Raw genomic sequence first — 17,966 nt, forward strand, 5'->3', positions numbered from 1 at the left:
TTTTCTAATAGATGGTTTTAAAGTCACATACAGTTTCTATTAAAAACTATTAAACTATAAAAGGCTGAAGAAAAAATCAAGCTTGCTTGGCCGACAATTCGAACAAACACTCCACAATAAACTGTTATTATACAAGAAAATATTGAAGTCAGTGTGAAATTATCGTGTGCAATTTTATGGTTAAAGAAATATAATAGTAACATAATCCAAACTTACCAAAACTATTATATATTTAAGTATAACAACTATCAGCGAAGAAATTAAATGGTTTTCCAAAAAAATTTAAAGGGATATTGGCTGAAAAACCTGGAAGTAATACCAATGCTTGGCAACAGTGGCTTATCAGGAAGTTGAAGATACAAAATTCCGTGTCTTAAAACTTTGTGGAGTGCACCACCATCAAATACTAATTAAGTTAAAAAAAAACAATGAAACCATTATGTAGTGTCATTAAAAGGTGACAATTCATATAACATTCTGGATATACAGCGTAGTTCGTTTACTCAGTCAACATTTATTGAAACGCCAGTGATAAATTTGGTTTGTTCCTTTTCGTTCTGGAAATTTCGATGTTAAATATGAACCTTTTCGTGGTCAGCCAATCTTTAAAATGCTTCATGAATTATTTATCGAGGTAAACTGACAGATTTCACCTTGCAATATTGCTATGAAATTAAACGCGGCCATAAAACAATTTTATACCATTTACATAAGACTGGTCAGCAAAAGAAGCTCGATACCAGGGTTCTACCTGAATTAAAAAAATAATTGTAAAATGTAAAATTTCGGCTGGTGGGAACTAGTGAAACCGAGCATTTTTTGAGTGAAATGAATGACTACATGTGATGGAAAGTCAATACGTATGACAATAAAGTGTGAAAAAGATTGTGGTCCGAGACTGGAGAACATCAATGATGCTAAGTATTTGGTGGGATTATAAAATAATTGTAGATCATGAACTGCTCTAAAAAGCTGTACTGCCAACTGTTTACTGGCAACAACTAAAGCAGTTGATTAAAAAATGACCAACAGTTCCTTGAATATTCCAACATAGTATAATATACGTTTTTAAATATTTCGTTTGTTAGTTTGTGTTAGTTATGGTATTCTTACTACTTTTTTTTAACCACTTGTTGTGAACCACCAGGTGTTTTGGCATATCTGATCTAATGCTATTTTGAAAATGTTTAGTAAACCGTGTTCCAAGGAAGCTGGTTGTAGTTCATGGGCATAGTTCACTTCGCTGTTGGATCTTGATTGCAATGCTTATATATTTTTGCATCCGAATTGCCCGTAAAATCAATTTATAAAAATTGATGAATTGCATCTGGCACGTGAGGTGTCGCATCTGTAGCGCATTTGGTTACTTTCGACGATCTAAATCAAATCGTCTTCTATTTAACGTCGTTACTAATAAAGGTACAGAAAGGTTTTGCGCACTAAATTTGTGACTAAATAATAATAAATGTGAAATAAACTTACCAAACATTCTTTACCATAAACAATCGCTACATATTACATTCTGTTCGGGATAAATATTAACTTTGCAATTAAAATACAAATAGAAATTATCGTTAGCACATAGTTATACCATATTTGACATATATTTAATTATTCTTCATTTAATTTGTACTATAGAGTAAAATATAGAGTGTTAACTTAATACAAATAATTTCAGAATTGTTTTCCGTGGTTTCAGCAGGAAGTATATATATATATATATATATATATATAATGTATATAATTCCCATTGTGATTGTGATGTGAACGAGAAACACCAGGAATCAGGTTGGGTAAAATCGGACGTATTCTGCGATGGTCACAAAGTTTGTCATTCGCCACTCAGTAGACGTAACGCCGATGAACATATTTCAAACCTCATGTTCAGCATTAGTCCAGTCTAGAGAAAATCTTTGTATAAGTTTTTATAAGTTGGTAAAAGGATACTTTGGTATAATAAAAAATGTATAAAAAGTATTTAAAATGAAAAAATTGTAAAAATATCATATAAAGAGATATAAAATATCAAAAAAAATTAAACCGACTTAAACAAATAAATAAGGTATTCACTAAAAAGTAAAAAATAATGAAATTTAGATTCTTAACACAAAAAAGATCCTAACCGATCTTTTAACCGTTCTAAGTTCACATATTTTATATTCTACTATATACACACCTATATTTACTATATTTACTATAATACCTACCTAAACCTATTTATTTATTTATAATATTATTTTAACTACTCCCAACTGATCACGTTGAAGTCGGTGTCGAGCAACAAATTAGATTTGTTTTGTTCGTAATTTAATTTTCTTTATATGCCACAAAATTATATTATTATTTTTGTATTGTTTGGACTCGGCATCGACTTCAAACTGATCACTTGGTAGTAGTTAAAATAATATTGTAAATAGATAAATAGGTTTAGGTAGGTATTTAGGTAAATTGTGTATATATAGTAGAATATACAATACGTGAACGTAGATCGATTAAATAAGGTTTTTGTTTATTTTTATTTAGTTATTACAACAATTATAATGCTCATATTTTATTTTAAAACGTTTAATTATTTATTTTTTGAGGTCGGTTCAACTTTTTTATTAAAAATATTTTATTTTTCTCTTTTTAGTGCTAGATATTTACTTAATAAATTACGCAGTTATTTTTATTAAGTACTAGCGACCCACCCCGGCTTCGCACGGTTGCAATGCTGATACTAAATTAAATACACTACAGAAAAAATATGAACGTTGTATATAAAAACATAGCGGCCCGCTCCGACTTTGCACGGGCATAAAATATATATGCCTATGTCACTCAATGAAAACATGATTAAAATCGATCCAGTATTTTTGGTTCATTCATTACTGCCCTTGGCCTGCACGCATTAAATTTGGAGTAAAACAATTCCTCTTCCCCTATACTTACTATGAAGATTTCCTGCTATCTTTGGAATATCTAAATTCATACAATTTTTATTACATTACACATTTTTAAACGCAAATTTTAAATATGTAATATCTCCGAAAATATTGATAACTTGAACCATATTGATCTATATTAATTGCACACTTTATTTAAGGTACTTAATTCGATAAGGATTAATGCCGTATTGCTTAAAATAGCTTCGTAAATAAGCCATTTTCTCACGTAAAAAGTAAACAATAAAAATGGTTAATGTGGGTTATCCCTAAAAGATAAACCTATACCATCGCGGACTTTTTTGTAGACCTTTTTATAGTGTACAATACTGTAGTACATTAATTTGATCTAACTCGTAGGGTTAGGCAGCGTTTTTGCTAATTGCTAAATAAGCTTAAAAAAATAGGTTAATTTACGACATCACGTTAGAAACCTCTAAAATTAGCAATGTTGCCTTAGTATATTATGCATGTATTATACATATAAACCTTCCTCTTGAATCACTCTATCTATTTAAAAAAACCGCATCAAAATCCGTTGCGTAGTTTTAAAGATTTAAGCGCATATAGGGATATAGGGACAGAAAAGGCGACTTTGTTTTATACTATGTAGTGATTACTACAAATAGTCCAAGTAAAAATATGAGGAGAAATAGAAATAAAAAACAATAATTGAAAATAAGGAACGTTTTAGGCCCTGGGGTCCAGTACCTAGTCTAGGTGATTTAATAAATGTTCCAATCAAACTAAAACAAAAAAGCTTCTGTCCTATTGGAAATCGAACCCGCGACCTCCACGTCTGAGCTTAATGTTCAAACCGTTACACCATAGAAACAGTTTCCAACAGTGTTTCTACGACTTCCCATATCATATGGTTAGTGGTTTAAAAGCTCACTGAGTGGCTTTTAGATTGAACCACTTCCGGTTTTTCGTCACATCAGTTCAGCAGTAACATTATACACAAATATCTGATGTACGTGCCTTTGAAATTTGAGGTTTTCTCTCGATTTCCACCTCTTCCGCCCACAGATCCTGAGTTGGTTACAATGGGATCACCACGGAAGTACTGGATCACCAGTAAAACTAATAACTAACAAATTAATACTAAATTTTCAGGAGATAATTAATTTGCCTAAGGAAACACAGCACTTTAATTATCTGATCATCTGATCTGAACATTGATCTGACTATTTAGTTTGGTATATTTATAATAAATTTGTGTTATTTGGTAATGTTCTCATAAGGAAGCAATCATATTTGTAACAAAAATATAATTGTTTTATTATTAATATTTATTTTTAATTCCTTTACAGATTTGCTAGCCTCCCAAAACAATCTTCTGAGAAGTCCATCATATGAATTGAGATCCATTTGTTTCGTTCCGCTGAAACTTGCATTGGAAAGTAAAAAAAGCAAGCTGGTGGCTCTGGCTCTAACAGGTTTGAATGTAAGTCACGTAATATTAATATGCATGAGATGAAAGTTTCTGCGAAAGTTTCATTATACTTTCCAAAGTTTTTATAATAAAGACCTTAATGAGATCTTCAAAACTTTATTATGTAGATTATTACCAAAAAGAATCATAAAGTACTTGATTAAATATCATTTATATTATCATAAACAATTTTCAGTTATACTTTTGTTTTAATTTATTTATATTTTTATTAATGTATATTTATATCTCATATATTTAATTTTATAGCTTTTGTACGTAAGTCCGTTTATTTTCACGCACTTGAGAATACTTAGCACCAGGTATTCCTCTATTATATCTCTCTTAATGGAAAATATATTGCGTCACAATTGACAGAAAATATGTAGCAGGATTATTATTTACTATATAAGAATGTATATAGTCGTAAATATGAATTGCACATATGAAAAGTTTTTTCAACTTTTCACCTGCACAGCGGCGGCGCGTGGTTCAATACTTTGGGGGTGCATAACGTTAGGTAAAAAAAATTGTCCGTCATTTTACCAAGATTCCTGTTTCAACACAGATTATTAAATCCGCGAGCTACAAGTGCACTGATTTCATGTGCACATATTTCATGTCCCTACGGATCAGCATAAACCTTGGACTGCCGCGGTGAACACGTAGTGCGAGCTGCGGAGGATTGACCAATTTTATCTATAGTCTATTCAAAGTTATTTTGTACATGCGCCATCTAAATTTGTGACATCAAGACGTCGCAATGTTGCCGCATTAATTCTGAGTGTTAGTTCATTTTGGCTTTGACATACAACTAAATTCTAGTTCAAATAAAATAATGAAAAAGATATGTTGTCAAACATATATAATTTATTTTAACATTATAGTAAAACTAATGCATATATTATCGAAGGAGTTCTAGGAGCGTTTTTTAGGTAGTGGTATCCCTTTGGAGGCTTAATCCACCTAATTTACAATTATATATCAAAGTAATGAAATTTACTTTTATTAGAGAGCATTTACCTTTTTACGTTTGGTTATTGTTTCCTTCGATGGTGTGTTTACTTGTCAAGTCAACCTGATATGGCTGTATTTTTTATTTATTTTGCTGCTACCTGTGTACACTATTCTTGATAAAATTAATCACTGAATTTTGCCTAATGCATTTATCATATCTACAAAATACTTAGTTTTCATCCTCCTTATTCATTATAACCTAATTATCATGTTTAATTCTGAACAATTACAATTGTATCTATTTACCATTTTCTACTCTATTAATTAATTATGTGCATATCTTTAGTTGTTTCCACTTTCATCACTCTTTTTCAGGAATTTTCAGCAATGCACAGCATTCTAACATATCCCGAAAGTTTCCTTTAGTCACTGTCACTTTCTGCGTCACTGTCCAAGTCAATCACTAAACTGTTAATTTCCTATTTGTCTAAACCATGTTCACGATTCCACCATTTATCAATTTCTTCCTCTGTATGTCTTATCGAGTTCATCCAAACCGGAGGTGTTATGGTCGATAATGCTTCCTTCCACATATCCAAACAGTTGTTGATGGAATATCCTTCTCGATCAGCATGTCTATTATAATAATTTTTTGCTTTCCACATTTCAACTGGATTGGATTGAATATACAGTGATAGTGAGGAAGTCGTAATACTATGTGACCATATTGTTCAGTCATCTAATCTACTGTATATCTTTTTTACGGCTTATTTCTAAAAAAAGTAAATTGCAATATGTATGACTATAGACTACCATTCTACCGTCATCAGCAGCATTGTAACATATCGCAAAATGTGATAAAATTTTTTGCTTATATGCCATTTGGCGTAATCTACTAAGAGTTCTAGCTCCGGATTATCAGAAATACTGATCATGAATAATCAATTACGGATCAAAACGTACAACAAATTAGCGTTTCAATTGACATGTTATTATAAAAAAGCACTAATGAAGGTTTATATTATGAAGTTACACATTCGTTACACTTTATGATATAATATTCTTCAATTTATTTAAAAATGAAAATGATCTCGTTCATTGTCGTAGTTAAAATGTTCTAATCAGACATTCCTTTTGATATAATATATGGTGATATAATAAGAAGACATCTATTTTGATCTTTTGTATTACTTAACCGAATAGATACCGAACAACGAATTACCCTTAATAAAGTAATTAAGATATACTTTTTACGTGTTAACAATATATAATAATATAATATAATATTAATATAATATATTAATTTACCTTTTCTTTTTTGGTTGTAACAATAACGTAATGACATTGATTGTCTCTGTCAATATGTTAAAGTGTTTAAATAAGATATCATATGATGTTAGAAAACAATTAATAAGTATTCAACAATATTTTTTTTAGAAAATAATTCGAGATGAAAGGTTTCAAACAGGAACAGAGCCAGAAGATGACTCCCTCTGGCTACCTGCTCAACTTCTCTTGGCTACTTCTTCCATGTTGTCACATTGTGAAGATACACAAGTTCATATACTTCGAGTGGTATTAAATCTAGCCTGCACTGCAAGTTGGGCTTTAAATGGTCGTTTAGTTATGCTACTTTGTAGTAGATGTGGTGAAGCTTATGAACTGGGCACACAACCTGTACGTGCTGCAGCTCAAGCAGCTGCTAGCCAGACTCTGACAGCTTTTTGCACCTTTTTGGGTAAACTTATCTAACAATAATATTGCTCCATTAATAATTTAATTAATTTTAGATGAAGAATGTCAGGAAATTTTGCAACAACAACTAAAACACAAGAATTCCGGAAGCAGTGCTGAAATGGTTTATACTAAAACATCTGCTGTAGCATGCTTTAACGAAGCTATACCAGTAATGCAGTACTTATGCAGTAAACTCGAGGAAAATAAAATGTATGATTTCTATCTTCTGGGAGTGTTTTCTGGCGTAATTTAAGATATGTTTTTTAGGCTACCGAGGTCAAGTGACTCCACAATATTTTTGTTGGAGTGCTTGTTAACTCTGGTTAATACTTTACCACATACTGTGCATTCTAATATTCATTTTACTACATTTTTGTGGCAAAGATTCTGTCCAGCATTGTTGTCCTTATTAGGATCCCCCAGCGATCCCAGTGGACAAGTTTTAACAAACAGCCAGGCAAAAATTGTTTACAGGTAATATTATTATAAAACAATAATAAATATGGTAGAAACTATCTGAATGTAAATTTTTTAGCATTGGAATTCAGGTTGTACGATTAGTTGGTCGAGAACGACCTTTAAGACCAGTATTGGAGGCTTTATTTCACCGTATGCTTCTTTTGCCAAGCCCTGCTAAAAGACTGGAACCGTTGAGGGCTGCTAGAGAACTTCTCAGATCACCTGGAAGACTTGCAGATCTATTATTGCTCAGTGGACCGATTCACAGACATGCGGGTGATGATATGGCAATTATAAGACTGTAAGATATATTTAATTAAAATAATTAAGTAATTAACCCTTTAACTTTACACCTCGAATTGCTAGGATTATGGATTCCATAGAGGAGTCTGCTCAATGTAATGACCATGGAGTAGTTTTAGCTAGTGTTGAATGCGTAGGTGCTTTGCTCGGATCTTTGGAAGCACTTTGTAAAGGGGAGGGATTGAACCAAGAGGCGGCGGATTTAACGAATTCCAGATATACTTCTTTAGAGCATGCAGACTATACAGGACCTCTTACTTATCAATCTTTAGCCAGATTGCCAAAACCATATAGGTTAGCGATTGTAAATTCAGTGTAGTTATCTATAGCTTAATGGCAATTTTAGAGATGTGGTTGCAAACTTGAGGTATCAGAGCGATTCGTCAGACAGTAGCGGAATTGAGGGTAACATTCGAGACCCGGAAGAAGAATCAGATTGTTCTGGAGCTACTGAAGGGCCAGAGGACGAAATCAGTCACTCAGACGACAGTATTATGGACGACGAAAGCTTTTTGACTAATCAGCAACTGCAGAAGCTCTATAAGCTTCCAAAATCGTTAAATTTGGTTAGTTACTTTTACAAAATATTCTGTAAACAAACTTACCGATATAATATCTATTTGTAGGGTCGTTTAGGTGTCGATGAATGTAACACGGATATTGAGCGACATAATTCAAGACATTTTGTGAAAACCCTACAAAATATTTTGTTGCCAAATTTACTTACATTAAGGTCGTCAATTCAGGCAAGTAATATATTAAATATTGAGGCTGCGAATTTATTTAGAGATATTTGCAATATATTATTATAGACAAGAGTTTAGAAGAGCTATTTATCTAGAAGGAGCACTGTCTGGCAACGTTTAATTATTTTTATAACTAATGATCTCTTAAAATTAATTCAGAATATTTTAAACTAATCCTTATTATAAACAATTAAAATATAACAATTTCTCGATTTATAAGATATTTTATAACATATTTTCTATATAACTGTTTTCTGTTTTATATCTGAATGTGTACATTATTTATTTATATATGAAAGTTAGATCGAAGAAGTCGTTAATATTTTTCGGCCGGCTTCGTTGGTGCAGTGGTCAAGGTAACAGGACAGTCCTCCAACAATGCGATAGTCGCGGGATTGAATTCTGCTGGGGCATGGATGTACTTTATGTTTGTGATTGTAATTGAAAATGTCAACAACAGTGAAAAATCCGACAAAGAATAATATTGTTGTTTCTTGTTAAAATTATGGTTTATTAGAACGATTGTTGTTCTAAAATTAATCAAATCGATATGTATCGATATGTATGTATCGATATCGATATGTATGTAAAACCCCACATTTTAGTGCTTATATATCACCATTTTCTCTAAGAATATCCAACTAAAATTTTATCCTGGTTACTTGCTTCGATAAGGGTTTCGACAGTGGTGAAAAGAATTTTTTTTTTTTTTTATTGCTCTTCGTGAGTCCACAATCTGCCCTATTGGCAATAAGTATTTCTTCTGTTTATATTATATACACATGGCATGTAGAAAATCACTTCATTAAGCAATCTTCTGTATAAAATATTATCTTAATTAATTAGTCTTATTCTAATGCTTATTCTAAACTCTACATATGTCCAGTAATCAGATCAGGTGGTGTTAAACGTTTTAGTCTACGCACTTCACTATCACGTCGCATATTTAGCTGGTTAGCGAGTACATTGGGATGCACTGACACTCTTTCGAAGTACTTCACACAAACACGTTGGATTACACGTGAAAAGAATCATGAAAATAATATGAAGTGTGAAAAAAAGTACTGTAGTAACATCTTTTTTCTTAACACCGAGGATATTAATTAGATTTTTCTGATTTTAAATTCTGAAGTATTTATATATTGTTTTCTTTGCTCTGATTTTGGTACCAATTGTAATGTACTAGTTATATCATCATCATCATTATCATTATCTCTGTCTATTTCTCAACTTGTACGCTACTATTACACCATAGGATTTCTTGAATTAAAGACTGCCAAAGCTGGCGATCGGCCGCTGTTCTGGCGTCGGATATTTATTTTTCAGTTAATTTTCTATGATATTGATAAATGCTTTTTTTACCGAGCAGTTGTTCGACAAATTTACCTAAACTATTGTACTGAGAGTTTGTGGATTTGTTCAAATTACTTGATTTCTAATACAAGCTCGGAGAGAAACATATAATTTTCCTTAAACATATAAGGATTGGCAAGATAAGCATTTGAAAGAGCTGGATTTGGGTCTTTATTGTAATAGTCTCTCCCCTCTCTTCGTTAGATGCTACTTTCTTCCCCTATATGTTATTACTCATCCCAGGTATTTGAATTCCTGCACTTGCTCTAACTGGATTCCGTTTAGATTTACGATAGCAAACGATTTATCAGTAATCAATATTTTCGTCTTCTTTTCAGTAATTCTGAAGCTACATGGCACTGTAGTGCTAGCCATGCGCAACTATATTATGAAGAATCTTAGAACATCAACATTTGTATCAACGTAAATTCCTTACAATTATAAATCCATTTTAATTATGATATCATCACTGGATATTAGCTTGAGGTAGTCTACAATTATATAACTTCATAACAACTTTTAAATACAACTCTTGTTAAATTGGGACGATGACTAATTTTTAAAAATCATTCTATAATATTCTAATGTATTTACTATTTATTTAAAATATATTATAGCAGTATGACATAAAGGTCTTCAAAGGAAAAAACTTTTTTTGAGATTTAAATTCGCGCCAAAAAGCTTATCGGTACTATATGACGTCAGCCGACATATAATAAACAATGAGGTTGGACGCACAAAAATAATTTATTTTGCTATTAATTATGAATTGTTGAACGGTGCGTGGTCCTGTACAAACGCTGATAAAACGATCAAAGGATAAGAAAATAGAAAAAGTTGGCACAAATATAATTCGCATTTTGGGCTTATTGAAACAATATGGAAGTAAAAATAAAACCAATAAAAGTATATTTATGTTTTTTTCAAATATTCGTAAATCGCTCTGATTGGTGGTGTTCAATTTATCATGGCGGATTCCTGTATTTTATCATATAGATTCGGCAATTTCGACCTATCTGATTTCATTAGATAAATAAAATATTGTGATTATTGATTACTGATGTCATCTTAATTACACGTTTTGAATAAATTGGACATCTCAAAATTTGAAGTCATATATGAACATAGAGTAATAGAGATGCAACTCAGTAGGGGACCTTGGCGCAAAGTTTTGCTTTGCCCAACATCCAGTGGTCGCATAATTGGCCATTCAAGTAATTTGATTGGTTAATTTAAATCTCCATTATAGGCACCTGTAAGAAGAATATTTTACAGTGAAGACATTTGATTGGCTCATTGGTAATGCTTGGCACGTAACAGCCTTGAGGTTATGTTTAGTAGACCAATGAAATTTAAATAAAAAGCAATTTTTTCTGAAAAAATAAATTTATTAATTAAAATTCAATTAAATTCAATAAATATAAATATAATCGATAACAATAAATATATAATGTAAATTTATCTATAAAATATAAATATAATATAAAAATAAATATGTCTATAACACATAAGTATTACATTAGTATATCCTTTTTCATATTTGTTTAGTGCCATCAATTTAATCTATGAGATATCTATTATGGGTTTTATCAAAAGTATATAGCACATCTTATTATTTGTCATATTCTATAAGGAAAATCATTTTGTAGTGTACAAATAAAATAAAAAGTTTTGAATTTACATATTTTAAAGATATTTCACAAAATTTTCTCATATTATCGACGTGGCAATATCGCGGGATAAAATAAGAGTTTAAGAATTAAAAATTAATTGAAATTGAAAAAATTAAAGAAGAGGTTAAAAGAGCCTTACTGACAGTATAATGAAACAATATTCTGGGGCATTGTTCCAGAATTCCAAGGCAAGACATCTGGAAGTTATAGAGTCACCCCCCGCTATTATTATTATTTAAAGAGCCCTCATGTTTTTTCTCTTTACACTTTCCTAAAGGCCAATGAGATGAAAATAATTAACTTATGTTCAACGATTCAAATGACTTCTAAAACATACTAGCCGAGGATGTGTATTCCTGTATCCATTAGCTGGATCCAAAAAAACTATCTTGGTTAAATAGCCTTTAGTCAATATATTTATATGGATAATTAAAAATTTTTTCTTTAATGAGGTTCTTTAACCCTTCAAGGTAGTTATTAAATTGATGTTACTTTAACAAATTTGTTCTTACTTGAGCAATAATTTTTACAGCAATACGAGGAATTCGTGTATTGAATATCAGTTTACCTATTCTTAATAGATTTGCATTCAGGAGCTACTATTTATTTTATTGGTGTCAACCATTGATCCAAGAAGAAAAGTATATACCCATTTGCATAGCCTCTTTCGGAAGGGGATTAATTACTAAAATTTAAAAATCAATATTTGATATTCGAATATATATGAATAAACTTACCCCAACGTACAACAACAAAACATGATGTAACGATCATAAATTTCTCTAATACTTAATTCATTCGGTTTGGGATTTTTAACATTACCAACCATTGTTTAATGACATCCAAATACTTCTTCGAACGAAAACGATTCTACATTGCTTTACTACCTGTGCATCCGGATACACAACACTTCCTAGATCAATAATTAATTTTACTTTTTGTACTACCGGCTTATATATACTAAAGAACTAATAATTTAATCTCTAAACGCACTATTCCTTATAACAGCCATACTGAAAATGGTGCTCAAAATAAATATATAACAAACGTACTAAAGAAATGAAGTTAGTCACTTAGATTCCGTCGCGGCTTATAGCGTAGCGATTAAAGCAAATAATACGTTAAAAGTAGCGACATCTACATGTTGGACGTCCCGAATCATTTCACCAAAATTGCCTATTTAGTTAAATCTCTATTTCTCTATGTATATAATATTTGATGTAGTTTATGACATTTGAATAAAAAAGTTTCAATAAAATTATTAAAAATCTTTAAGCTTATGGAAAAAGGATCATAATTTATGCTGTACCATTAATAATAATACTATAATTATATGTATGTTATTTTGCTATTAATGACATAAGTTGATTGTTTTTAGGTTGACGAAGTCTTGCAAGAATTTGCTTCCAAATGTTGCCAACACAATTCAGCTCAAAATTATGAAATTTCCACTATAATGAATGCAGATGGAGTCTATTTAGCAACTTATTCTGCCCTTTTACTTGATTTAAAACTTATCCAAGTAGGACATTATGAGGAAATAAAAAAAGATGTATGAATTATTGAAAGTCATTATTTTCCAATATTGATAATATTGCACTATTTCTATTCAGGTGATGGTTCCCATTACAGAATCTCAGTTTGTAGAGGAAATACATGGCAGTGGTGTTTTAGTTTATGTTTCAGCTACTTGGTTGTGTGAGCTATATCAGAATGTCCTTGCGAAGTCTCTTCTTCTATCAGCTGGATATGATCCTAAAGCTCGTCAGCAACCAGCAATTATAAACTTGCTTACAGGTAGTCATTTAATTTAATATTTAAGTTTGGGATATACCTAAACTTATTCGTCTTTCAGATGTTGGTGGACTCTCCCCTTCACAGCTTTTAACAGACTGGCAAAAGCTACAAAAAGTTCACGGCACTCCTGACACCAGTCCTGAAATTGAAGCCGGTGTCAAACTTTCTCGAAGAGTGTTAACATGTTGCTGGTCATCTGTTGTTTCGGTTCTGGGTACCCCACTAAGAGAGAAATCACATTTAAATGGCACTTCCGCTTTGAGTAGACTGGTAGCGAGAAGAGCTCGACAAAAGCATAAACAAAAATTGAAGGATGACATTATTACTGCTAGCTTAGAAGGGCTTCATAAGGTTCGAGTTAAATATTATTGGATCACTGGATCGTAATAATGGCATATATCTTTTTAGGCTGCTAGTTTAAGTAATACTTTGAAGCTTCAGACTAGAAGTAGTAGTATACTCTCATTATTGTCTACATCTTCATGTAAGAATCAGACTTCAAAATTATTAGCTTCACATGCTCTGTCCTTGGATGTACTTTTATCCAAAGGTATGTTATTTTATATATAATATTATTATATACATAACAAATTATCAAATAATAACCACAAATCCAATTTTAGGTATTGAATTGGGATGTTATAGCTCCGCATGTTGGCCACATGTGTTTAGTGCCTGCGTTGCTGTAGCAAATCTTGAACATTCGTTATTTAGTAAGACTGGTTCTACACAACTCTTGATGGTGGCACAGAACACCCAGAATAACATAGTTACGTCTACAACAAAATCAGATAATGATAAGTTGAGTTTTAATATCAATAGCGATGAAGAAACATGGTAAGCATTATAACCATTTTGTCATCATAATTCATCGAATATTTTACGATATAATTATGGCCATAACACTTTTTTGTCATAGATGTTTTTTAATTTGACTTAGGACTTAGTTCTCTTGCTCACCATATGGACAGAAAAACTTTATAGCAATGGATATTTAGATTCGGTGTCGATGTGGGTGGCTCTTTTAAACTAATCTGTAATATTTTCCACCTAGGTTTGTTTTTGAAAATTGAGAAGGAAAAATATCTGAAAGTTCTTTGAGTGTTTGAGCTGGCTTTTGGTTCAATAAGTCTTGCAATTCATTGTCTTTTCATTTTGCCATTGTCATTCTTTTAGCGTTTCATGAAATTAAATAGAAAACTGTTAAGATAGATTATTTAGCAATTTTTTACATTAATAACATACTTGGAATTTTCATCAATAGACATCGGTGATCAAAATACATGCAAGCGGCTGATATAAATCATCAAATGATTTCAATGAATGTAACTTTAATAAATCCGCCGAAAATAACTTACTCTTTTTATTTTACTTTTAGTACATTTTACGATTAATATAATATCCCTAAACTTCCTTTCATAGGGCTGTTATAGCAATAATTAAAATATATGAATTCTATCTTTAAGGTGACAAATCATTATATTGTAAATTAACTAATTTAATCAGTTTTTGAGTTGTTTGAAGGTATGTGTTGTCTAAATGATTTTTGAACATCTGCACATGAGACTAGCTTTAAATCTACAAATACTGATGGATGTTCTTGGATCATTTTTCCATGTTGACGTCAGTGACATCTAGATAAAGCCAAGCACAATAATTGACGTATAAAATTCCTTCGATCAAGTCCTATTGGAATGTATTTTGTACCATTATTAGTGATTATGACTGCCTTATTGTGGACACAGTTTTCTAAATTTTAAAACTGCAGTCAAAATTATTATTAAAACACTATTTAACCATTTTATAAATAGATTATCAAGAGTATAATAAAGAATGAATAAAGCTTAACGAGGTTTATCGGAATATAAAATATACATTTCCAGCTGCATTATATCAGAAATTATAAATGCATGGAATATTTTAAATATCATTGCTGTTAGGAATGATGTCTTCATAGTAGATTCATATATCTGCCATTCAAATGGTTTCGGGCTATTCGTAAAGTGAATAGCGTGACCGAGTTCTTTATCTACAACATACTAAGTTTTGCAATTATGACTGAAAAGAATGACAATAATCCTTAGTAACTGGAGAGTCCCAAGATTTGTTTAATATTGATATATTTTATTTATTTGCACATATTTTCAATAGTCAATAGTAAATAAAAAAATGTCTAAAAGTTTTATTTTCCCTCCATGAAGAGAAATCATTTTTCGATTATCAGATAGATAAGCATAAAATCAGTTTGCTTCAAAATCAACAAAATTTAAATAAACAAAATAATTAATCAAATATTTCCTTACCTACTACAATTCCGTTATAAGTATTACTCATGAAACTTTTACAGTTAATTTCACTTGATCCCATCTTTCAATAATAATTAGTTGTAGTTGAGGTAACATCAGTATCTTTGACAACGTTGTTTCACCAGGCATATCAATCTACGACCTACGTGAACTCTTATTATGACTTATTTATTTCCTTATTTTAATTTTTATTTCACTTTAGTTGCCATTTATTTTTAGTGTGGATGTGTACAGTTTTCTTCACAGTTCATATGCTATGGAACAAAGCAGTTCTACTGAAACAACAATAGCTGATATAGTTGAAAAAAGTGGTGCCAATAATGCGCAAGGCCAAGGGCTTTTAAGAGGTGTTTATGCCGCCAAGGTTTGTTGTGTGCTGTCTCAGAAAGCTGATGAACTGTTCCATTCAGCGGCCTTGAGATTGTCATTACCAGGTTTATGCAGTTTTATGACCGAACTTTGTAAAGCCTCTCACTCTCAGGTAACCTAACATATTTTATTTCTATATAACTTAGTCGCCGCATTGGTTTTATAGTTGTTTACAAAATATGAGGAGACGGCAAATATATCGAAAAAATGGTGGAGGAAGGACCTTGAGATTCAACAGAAACCACCTCCAACATTGCTTTTACACAGAATCGGAGAAGTAACGTTAAAATGTATTAAATCCGGTAGACCTTTGATACATATTATGAAAATTTGGTCAATAGGTGAGGAAGTATATTAAGAATATATTGTGCCTCTATAGTTGTTCTGTCATGTTTCAGCTGGACCCCATTTTATGCAAGCAGCATGTCATAAGGATCGAGTCGTATCAAAGAAAGCTGTTACCTGTATCCACGATGCTGTAACAGCATTGTTGAACGAACAGGCTGAGCTGCCTCATTTCCATTTCAATGAGGCATTGATTAAGCCGTTCGAGAATTTGTTGTGTCTAGAGTTGTGTGACCTCGATGTTCAGGTGAACTATAATTTCTTGTATTGATTTGCGATTGTTTTAAAATATATTATTTTAGGACCAAATTGTCGCATGTCTCTGTGAGTTTGTTGAGGCTAATAGAACTGAAATTTGTTCGGGATGGAGGCCCCTGTTTGGAACATTACGAGTAGCGAATTCTAAAAATAACGCGACCGCTATTTTGGACGTGTTCAGAATCTTCCTTTCGACCGACAACACTCTGGTATTTTCGAATGCAGCTCTTGATTACATATTATGCTTGCTGTCGCATATTAAAAACTCCAATGGCGATGAAACAACATCCGACAATTCATTACCAGCCACTCCAAGCAGCTTGAATAAAAAATCAGTCGGATTTTTCGACAAAGATATGGAATTTCCATCAAAACTTTTGATAGGTTCCGTCGATCTTTGCATAGAGTCCTTGAAATTGTTGCAAAATTGCGCGGAAATATTGTCGATGATGTATGGCATGCCTAAATGTCCCAATTTCAATCTGTCTCACAGGGTTAACATTGATACTGATCCTCAGTTGGTAGATCCGGTCATTAAGGACGCCGAGATTATTAATTTTAGTCAAGTCGACAACGACCACGTTAGTTATGAGGTTTTATGTCCTCAGGTTGATTTTAAGAACTGTGAAAAAGAAAATATTACATTGTCTGGTTTAGATAAGCAAAGCGGCGTTCTCAAGGTTTACTACATTTTAATAGGTAAGAAATGTTTTATTATTCTTAAGGAAATGTAACATATTTTAGTTTCTGTGAAAGTGGGTGGGAAGGTTCTCTCTTCTTTGCGTAAATTGCGAATCTGTTAGGACATATATTCTAAAAATAAATAAATAGTATTCATTAAAATAAATAAAAATTAAAAACTTGAAATAAATTAAGAATTCAGAATGTAACTACTTATATAAATACGTACAAATGGTGAACAATATAATTACATGTTTAATTTATGATAGGTTAGAGGAAATAGGATTAACACATAGCTGTAAGACACATAGCTTTTGGTCAAGATTCAAATAGGATTGATGATTTCTAACCAGAATTTACTGTTTCGAGTTTGTTACAAATTGATTACCTAAATTCTGAATGATTGACAACTCTGATTTGATACGATCAATGGTCACTGACGAGAATCTTCTTGATATTGGGTTTGCTATACATCTGCTTGTTTCAGTAATGTAATTTTGTCATCATTTTGTGTTGGTTGTAAGAGTTTTACTTCACTCCATTGTCTTGTTGTGCCAGATCACATTATATACACAAGCACTGTTAGTTTCATTGTTTCTTAAAGAACCTCTTTGGCTGGAAAATTA

At 31.6% G+C, this 17,966-nt stretch overlaps 1 protein-coding gene across 1 annotated transcript in view; it reads left to right on the plus strand.

The window, feature by feature from the left end:
• LOC143206953 (brefeldin A-inhibited guanine nucleotide-exchange protein 3) overlaps positions 1-17,966 on the plus strand; it is a 39,869-nt gene that overhangs the window by 7,430 nt on the left and 14,473 nt on the right. The window contains exons 2-18 of the mRNA XM_076419839.1: positions 4,238-4,371; positions 6,751-7,051; positions 7,104-7,260; positions 7,318-7,524; positions 7,586-7,810; positions 7,876-8,106; positions 8,159-8,378; positions 8,439-8,558; positions 12,963-13,136; positions 13,198-13,381; positions 13,440-13,732; positions 13,790-13,931; positions 14,005-14,218; positions 15,907-16,168; positions 16,223-16,397; positions 16,455-16,648; positions 16,704-17,358. Of these exons, the coding sequence (XP_076275954.1) occupies positions 4,238-4,371; positions 6,751-7,051; positions 7,104-7,260; positions 7,318-7,524; positions 7,586-7,810; positions 7,876-8,106; positions 8,159-8,378; positions 8,439-8,558; positions 12,963-13,136; positions 13,198-13,381; positions 13,440-13,732; positions 13,790-13,931; positions 14,005-14,218; positions 15,907-16,168; positions 16,223-16,397; positions 16,455-16,648; positions 16,704-17,358 (3,888 nt within the window). The remainder of the gene's footprint in view (positions 1-4,237; positions 4,372-6,750; positions 7,052-7,103; positions 7,261-7,317; positions 7,525-7,585; positions 7,811-7,875; positions 8,107-8,158; positions 8,379-8,438; positions 8,559-12,962; positions 13,137-13,197; positions 13,382-13,439; positions 13,733-13,789; positions 13,932-14,004; positions 14,219-15,906; positions 16,169-16,222; positions 16,398-16,454; positions 16,649-16,703; positions 17,359-17,966) is intronic.

Source organism: Rhynchophorus ferrugineus, unplaced genomic scaffold (assembly GCF_030347505.1).
Source record: "Rhynchophorus ferrugineus isolate W39M unplaced genomic scaffold, kcgeb_rfMv2 rfM1, whole genome shotgun sequence".
Lineage (NCBI taxonomy): Eukaryota > Metazoa > Arthropoda > Insecta > Coleoptera > Curculionidae > Rhynchophorus > Rhynchophorus ferrugineus.